We start from the raw sequence: 7,925 nt of genomic DNA on the forward strand, positions 1-7,925 counted from the left end.
ATTTCAATCAAAACATGCAACTAGTCCACGGTGTACCTAAGGTTCAGGATAGAATTTACATTAATGTAATCTTTGACAAAATACAAATCTATACAGCTATGACATTTGAATTTTAAAACGCAAAATAATATTTTGATAATGGTGTGGTGGATTACAAGATACAAGCCGAGTCCAAGTGTTTGCAGATCTGGTGTAAGATAGTTTTATCTTTAAAATATATTATTTCAATATATCCTTTATAAATTATTAATCATGTTTTTACAAAAATTCCTGTAGTATTTATAACATCGAACACTAAAGAAAAGAGTACCTCTATGCTGTTTAGATAAAACTTAAGCACTCAAGGAAAATAATCTTTTTGTACTTCCAGAGTCTATGTTATTACCAGTCTCGTGATGCAGAAGGAGATGCAGTCTTTCCATCAACCAACATAATGTTTACTTTTAGTACGTATTCTTAGTATTAATCAAAAAGCAAGTATAAATTTATATTCGATATCTGATAAATTTTTCGGCAAAATTCTACATCTTTTAGCAGTCGACATCATCCATTAAAGTTTGAATCTTAGACCTGATATTTGTAAAAGCAAATGCTTAACCACGTACGTAAATCGGTCAAGGTTCATCAGCAAAAAGTATTTGGTCAAATATGTTTCGTCACGTTATGAATGGGTCACGCTAACCAGGAAAGTAACCACACCCCTATGCTTCAAATGATTGATGTTCAAAAATAATATCCACAATAAGCACGTTACACCAATGGTTGATTGTTTAAAATATTCTAATCGAATCAGATCACTATAATCCATTTCAGATAATTCCTTTATTAATTTAGCCTTATACATATAGATGTTTCTTTTAAAACTTTCTTCATTCTTTACCAAGTCTTTTGTCATATTATGCAGGAAAAATATAAAATATTACCCAAGATAAGACGAAAATTAAAATCCAAATTTTCCTTTATTATAGGATCAATCTATTTTTGTTACAGATAATCGAAAATATAGTATCAATGAGATTAACTATCTCGTTAGATCGGGAGTAAACATTTTCAATATAGATCGAACTATGCATGATCAATGCTTTGAAGATATTCAGGCATCACTAATGTTTGAGGCCCAAGATCAGACAAAATGTAACCACTCAAAATATTACATTCCTATCACTATAGTTATTACAATGTCCATTTGTGAACCACAGATAATTAATAATATGGAAAGTATTGCTTTATTTTTAGTTTTTACTACCTTCTCTCTAATTACTTTTACTTTATGAACTTAATTTATATTTGCAGGTTGATATTGTTATCCTCAAAGATGTGAAATGTTTGAACCAATATCTAGAATTTAAACAGAAACACGTCGAATTATTGTCAAAACCATTATTATTGTGGTTAAATAGAGGAGATATTGATGACATAGAGCAATTAATCAGAGTATTTATATCATTTTACATTTAACAGGCATCCTATTTAATATTAATGAATAATTTTTAGTATAATATTTCAATACAGAATCAATATATATTACCCACTACATATTAGAACGAAAACCGAGAGTAATACATTTTTTTTCGTAGTACTCGTCACAAATTCGAAATATTATCATTATCACCAGTATATGTTAAATGAATAGCAGCTCTATATAAGATAATTTCAGTTTTCAGATGGCGTTATACTAGAAAGAAATAATATTTATTCTGAAGAGCATTGCGATTGCGTGTTACGTTATTGCAAAGAGGTAAGCCATGTTAAATGAGTAAGTATGTATAATAATAATTTGATACTAGACATTATATTTTTCATACTTATTAGTTTCAACACCTAGACACTTTAAAAACTCAGATTTAGATATCACAAAATTTGACAAAATAACGACCAACTAATCTTTAAAAAAATAATGACTTTTTTTCAGTTCTACAAACCATTATTTTTCAATAAGCCAGATTTGATAAAGGATTACTACGATTCGAAAGATAGAGACAGACATATTGTACAAGTGATACAAAATGTAGTTGAAAACAATGTGGATGGAATAAGCATTATAGATGACGATGTGGAAATGCCCCCAAAAGACATTATTCGTTCCATAGTAAGAGCAATGAGCTTTGCTGAACGAATTCGTGACAAACAAAAAAGTTACTTTGATTTCAGTTATAAGGTAAATTAGCAGAATAAATATTGAGACTTTATTGTAATATAAAGTTTAATATACCTAGAATCTTAAAAAAGTAAAGGTCAAAAGTATGAGCTACCTACTTAGAAGATCATAGTAAAAATTAAAATTCCACATCTTTGAAGAAAAAACATCTGAAGGCGTAATTTATTCCACTCATAACTCATTGCAATAATAATAATTAATTATAAGATTCAATTGGTCTTCTTATATCTATTTTTAATGTTAAAGATAAACGTACCATTGCTGCCCAGTATATCAACAGCGTTAGCCGCATCTGTAGCAGCTCTAAAATGTGCAGCAAAAGCTATTTTTGTTATAACAAAAACCGGTACTTCTGCCCGATGGTGCGCTAAAATGTCTCCCTGTTGTCCAATTGTGGCAATAACAACACAAAAGTCAACGGCAAGACGCTTACATTTATATAAGAGAGTCATACCTTTATTTTACGATGGTAAGTTAGTGTTCTTTAATTTTTCTTTTATTTCTTTATTAAAACATTTTCATTATTGAGATGATCATATAGTTTAGGATTTTCTTTTTAAAGTATAACAATGTTTGCAGTTAAGTAATATTGAAACCAGTAAAATTTATACAATGTAAGCGACCTCGTTAAATGTAATAATTTTAAAACCTAGTTCACGCCTTTCTAAGAATAATCCTAAACCTAATGATGCATGCTGCATGCTAGTAACTATAAATTGTTACTTTTTCGAAGAAATTTCAAAATTGTTCCAAATTTTACGTTATTAATTATTATTGACATCGCACCTAATTATATTATTTTATGAAAATACTAAAATAGCTTACCACGCTTCAGCCGCTTTACCTAAACTTCAATAAATTATATGTAAACCTTCAACCTTCCTCGAGAACTTCTCTACCTTCTAAAAAAACGGCATCAAAATCCGTTGCGTAATTTTAAAGATAAATCTTTAAAATTAGGTACAATGATACGGAGAGACAGACAGCAAGGAGCGACTTAGTTCAATACTATGTAGTGAAACTACTGTTACACTATTTTGTAATGTTTAGATCGGAAACTCTTTAAAGTAATTGGAATTTTATTTATCGTGCTAGCTGGATTTACACTGTTTCGATGACTTTATATTCAACACATGTAAGGGATTGTTCACACTTAAACGAATCGTAATTTTAACTCGATCGCTTTTTACGTGAATCGAATTGTGTCTGAGTACTTTAGCGTTCTTTATATAAGTCGCTTCGACATAAAAACAAATAATCTTTGTTAAATAGATCCCAATCTATTTATATATTATTTGTTTGTGATATTATGCACTTTATAATGTGAATACACTTAGGGCCGATTTTTCAATGCCCAGATAAACAGCTAGATAGACTTTATTCTTCAGTTAACAAAATATTCAATTTTTCAATAGACGAATAGGACTTATCTATCGAATAACTACGTTATTTGATGAATAAATCTATTTGCCGCTCCAACGGCCAGATAGCGCGCTATTCGACGGTTAGGCGTTTGAGTTGACAACTGATACGTCAAATTTGGGATATTTTCGTACGTCATAACATAGAGCGTAGAATTATTAACAATTAAACCTCTTTCTATATAATTATTATCAATTAAAATCATATTGAAATTGATGTTTTTGATAGTACTGATGACCATGCCATTGAAAATTTGCCGAACGCTGCCTTTAAGTATGTAGTTTCCGTCGTAAAATATATAAATTGAAACACAAATTTAACCAAACTCTTTACTCGAATCAAAACAACAATCAACAATCATAGAAGACAAGAGCAATACAAGACGTGAGTCATAATGACGGTTGTTGACAAATTGCAAGAGTTGACTCTATCCCGCTCTAACCTGACTAATTTAATATGTTTGTTTCGCCACTCCGAGAGCAGAGCTGCCAATATGGAAATATTTGGTCAGATAGATATTCATCAAATAAATTACGATTGAAAAATAGGCGAGCCGTTATGAGTTAGATAAATAATTGAATAAATCTATTCGAGAGGTAGTTATTAGACTGTTTATCTCGGGATTGAAAAATCGGCCCTTAAAATATTACCATAACTATACGTAATTGAAGAAATTAATAGAGAATAAAAGAAGAAATGTGAATTACATTGTTATTTCACAGACTAGAGGTATATGCGTTTTTCTTGCTTAATATAACGTGAAGGAAAGTGTTGTGCACATAATATTTTATAATTAGGTAGGTACGTATGTATATCCCATTTTTATTATTACCTACTGCATGCTGACAGCGAATGAAATCCAACAATGTTGCCTTCCAATTAAATTACATGGTAATCACATTTCATAGTACAAAGATAGCTTCAAGCAGTTAACATACAAATTAATTCATTACGAACAAAATTACCCAACACTACATCATAACATGGTACGAGCACACACCCATTGAATGACTTAATTTGGTAAAACAATGGCCTAAATAGGCTCATATTAGCATAATGTGATGCAATTACAGAGCCCCGTTTGGAGAACTGGCATCAGGAGTGGTGGAATCGCATACGTTTTGGCACGACTTTCGCACTGAAGACGGGTCTGTTCCATTCTGGAGCCAAATTAGTGGTGCTCTCCCCGACGGAAGAAGGCATCGGTTATTGCAATGGCTTTCAAATAGTCACCGTTCCGTACAAATGCGATGATTCAGATGTTCTGGGATAATTTATGCGACTTTTATTGAGCTTTTGCTGGAATTAAAAATCTTTATAAGATATTTGTTTGTTTGATTTTACGCGAGTAGCGTAGCGTATAGGTAATGTTTTTACTTAGATTTTAATTAAATTAAATAATAATTTAGGTATTAAATGTACTCTTAATCCGTTCTGAATTTAATTGTACACTTTTTTGAAAATTCTCATTTGCTTGTGTTATTTTTATTTAGTCAAATTAATTAATAAAATTACTTTGAAAATTATTGTAGTGTTATTATGTTGAGAATGGAAATGGGGTATGGAATTTTTCTATTTAGAACAAATAAAAATAACGTGCTTTTAATGCGTAAATAATAAGTGTTGCGTGAACATAGCGAGAATTGATTCAGATTCGAATAAAGTCAATACTAAGAGTCAATAGTAGAAAGTTAACATTATACGATAGCCATCGTAAATATGTCGATAAAATTGCAGAATTGGAAAAAATACCGTCATCGATTTTAAATTGCATTTGAAAAAAAAAATACGCAATTTATAATCATGTTGTGTATATTAACATTTCAATTAAAAAAATGTTAGCGTCATGAAATCGATTTTCAAATTTAATACGTACGGTTGGTAAAATATATGATACTTTATGTTAGAGTTTTCAACAAGGTTGGACAGATGGATTTTTACAACGAACCGTGATAATCTATATTGATAATTTGTCCCTTACATAAAAGCTTTGTGATTACAAAGTATATGCTTAATATAATCCAATTTAATAGATAACTTTTTAAGATAGTCCAATTAGCGCATTACTAAGAAATTAGCATTTTTTTAATTTGATTATGCGCAATTAAGTATACTTCATATCAATTCAAAAGAAACTATCAGCTCTAACTCATAACTTAATATTATAAAAAAAATTAAGTAGGTAAGTAATAGATATAATAACCTTTATGATAATCGCTCATAACTATTATACTCATGTATCCCAATGTCAATATGTGTGTCTGACCCGCATCAAACAAAATGCTCAAATAAAACCTTTTGTAATATATTTTCTATATTTTAATGGAAGTGTTAGGTTGATACAACGGTAATTGATAGTTCTTTCGTATTGATTTTTATTTTTATAACAATAGTATATATAATATGGTCAAGAAAAATAGCAACAATTTGTGTGAGTATTTATTCCTAGGCGTAAGACAATTTTATCTATGTATCTATTCTTATTTGCTGTGTAATGGCTATAATGGTTTAAATCTAAGTATGTAGATACCTATCTATATACAATACAATAATTTTACCAATTGTTCTAGAATTGATTTGTTAATCCGAGTGCCGAATGAAGAAACATAAGGTCAATGTATAAATTGATTGGTTGTTAATACTTGACGACGTTTGATCTATACATCTTGCGTGTAATCAAACTGCAAGTGAACCTTATTATTAACGAATATTTAACGATTTCAGATTCGTGTTTTATTAATTATTTTACATTACACGTGCTTCATAAACCGGTCTTTGTTCTGTATGTCGGTGACAAAGCGGAGACGTCCGGACTCAGGCCCTTGACTCGAGTTTGGCAAGAGGTATTCATCAGCAGACATCGCTACACGTTCATATATAGGGACAGTGTAGTTTAAATATCCTTTTATAGTCTAGTTTTACTTCCAGAACCAAAATATCATTTTGTTGTAGGTACAGCAAACTTAGGCAAATGCAAGACTGCTTTTATTCACTAATAGCAGAGCAAAGTATTTACGAGTATGAATGACATTGAACGTATCAAAACACTAAAAAAATATTTTTTCTGAGGATGACGAAGAACTTAGTATCTGAAAAAAGAAATTGGATATTCATAATCAATACTTTAAGAATAAAATAATTCGAAATATAGATAGCATCACCCTGAAAATTATGAAATAATTTTTTTTTCTCAAACAGAAATCCACTTAATTATTATTGTTACTTATTCACCTATCCTCGATTATGATATTTTGCTACAAGAAACTTTCTCAGTGTAAACATACACGGTATCCTTCGCAGCTATACACGCTGTAGGGTTCTCGACCTTCCCCAATATAAAGGGAAGCCTGTTTTAACTTGATCTCAGGGATGTCCTTATAGATTACTCGACCAAACCCTCCGTTATTTGACACAATTTTGTTAGCTATATAAATTCCCTCCAAGAATCGAAAAAAGTAGGGCTTTTTTTTAATGTGGTAAGTTGGAGGCAGTAAAAGCAGGAAAATTAATATCAATCGTCATCGTCATTTCCAAAACTTTCAAAATCAAACTTTAACTAACGATAAAGAAAAAATAGTACCGTCAGAATGTCACTTTTTAATTTTATTGAACTTGCTTAATACAATATTAATATAATATAATATATAAGATAGTTTTATTTCGAAAAATGCTATCGTTCACACCCTTCAAGCTGGAAAGCGCAACATAAATGAATTGAAATTGTGTTTTGAAAGTAAATTAAACGATATTTCATTAGTTATTGAATATTAGAAGTTAAATTTAATAAATTAAAATTAAGAAATTTCAAAAGTTCTTATATAATATGCATTTCAAAACATCTAACATTCAAGAGAAATCTAATAAAATCATTAGTTTTCACGGTGAACTATTATCACTTGTCAGGTACTTAATTCCAAAAGTACCACCCCATTGTTCAAGTTCCATAGAATTCGATAATTGGAGCCAGATAAGTTGTTAAAGGTAAAACATACTGCATTGGAGAACGTCAAACAATTAAATTAGTATCAAAGAAGATAGAGGCCTGCCATTCGATGTATTTTATCGGTTTTGGCAAAGTAACGGTAATTGCGGCAGGATGAATATAGGAAAAATCGCTGAATTTTTGTAGGTTTATCAAGTGACGTAAAGAAATATATTTAGGACTAAAGTTATCGATACTAATGTTATATAATTATATAGAAGAAAGTTTTTGTATTTTTGTATGAATGTAATAAACTTAAAACTGATCTATCGATTTTAATAATAAAGTTACCAATAAAATCCTATATCTTAACGGTGACACATAGGTTAATTTTTATCTCGGTAGCATGAAAGTAACCTTAAA

General features: G+C 30.0%; 1 protein-coding gene across 1 annotated transcript; it reads left to right on the plus strand.

Annotated features, from left to right (window-relative positions):
• Positions 1 to 138: 138 nt before the first annotated feature.
• Positions 139 to 4,853, plus strand: LOC149485203 (pyruvate kinase-like). Its single transcript, XM_089699682.1, has 8 exons — positions 139 to 192; positions 326 to 446; positions 991 to 1,210; positions 1,290 to 1,434; positions 1,658 to 1,738; positions 1,913 to 2,158; positions 2,405 to 2,627; positions 4,654 to 4,853. The coding sequence occupies exons 1-8, from the start codon at positions 139 to 141 to the stop codon at positions 4,851 to 4,853; spliced, it is 1,290 nt and encodes a 429-aa protein (XP_089555808.1).
• The last annotated feature ends 3,072 nt before the right edge of the window (positions 4,854 to 7,925 follow it).

This window comes from Colias philodice, chromosome 10 (assembly GCF_061535455.1).
Source record: "Colias philodice isolate Cphi_HAF_F1 chromosome 10, ilColPhil1 Martin Lab GWU primary, whole genome shotgun sequence".
Classification (NCBI taxonomy): Eukaryota; Metazoa; Arthropoda; class Insecta; order Lepidoptera; family Pieridae; genus Colias; species Colias philodice.

What these genes read in the sequence shown, in the direction of transcription:
- LOC149485203 (XM_089699682.1), top strand. Translation starts at nt 139, where the DNA reads ATGGTGTGGTGGATTACAAGATACAAGCCGAGTCCAAGTGTTTGCAGA. An exon ending in TGTTACGTTATTGCAAAGAG is followed by an intron (nt 1,739 to 1,912) that starts GTAAGCCATGTT and finishes ACTTTTTTTCAG; the next exon opens with TTCTACAAACCATTATTTTT. An exon ending in CATACCTTTATTTTACGATG is followed by an intron (nt 2,628 to 4,653) that starts GTAAGTTAGTGT and finishes ATGCAATTACAG; the next exon opens with AGCCCCGTTTGGAGAACTGG.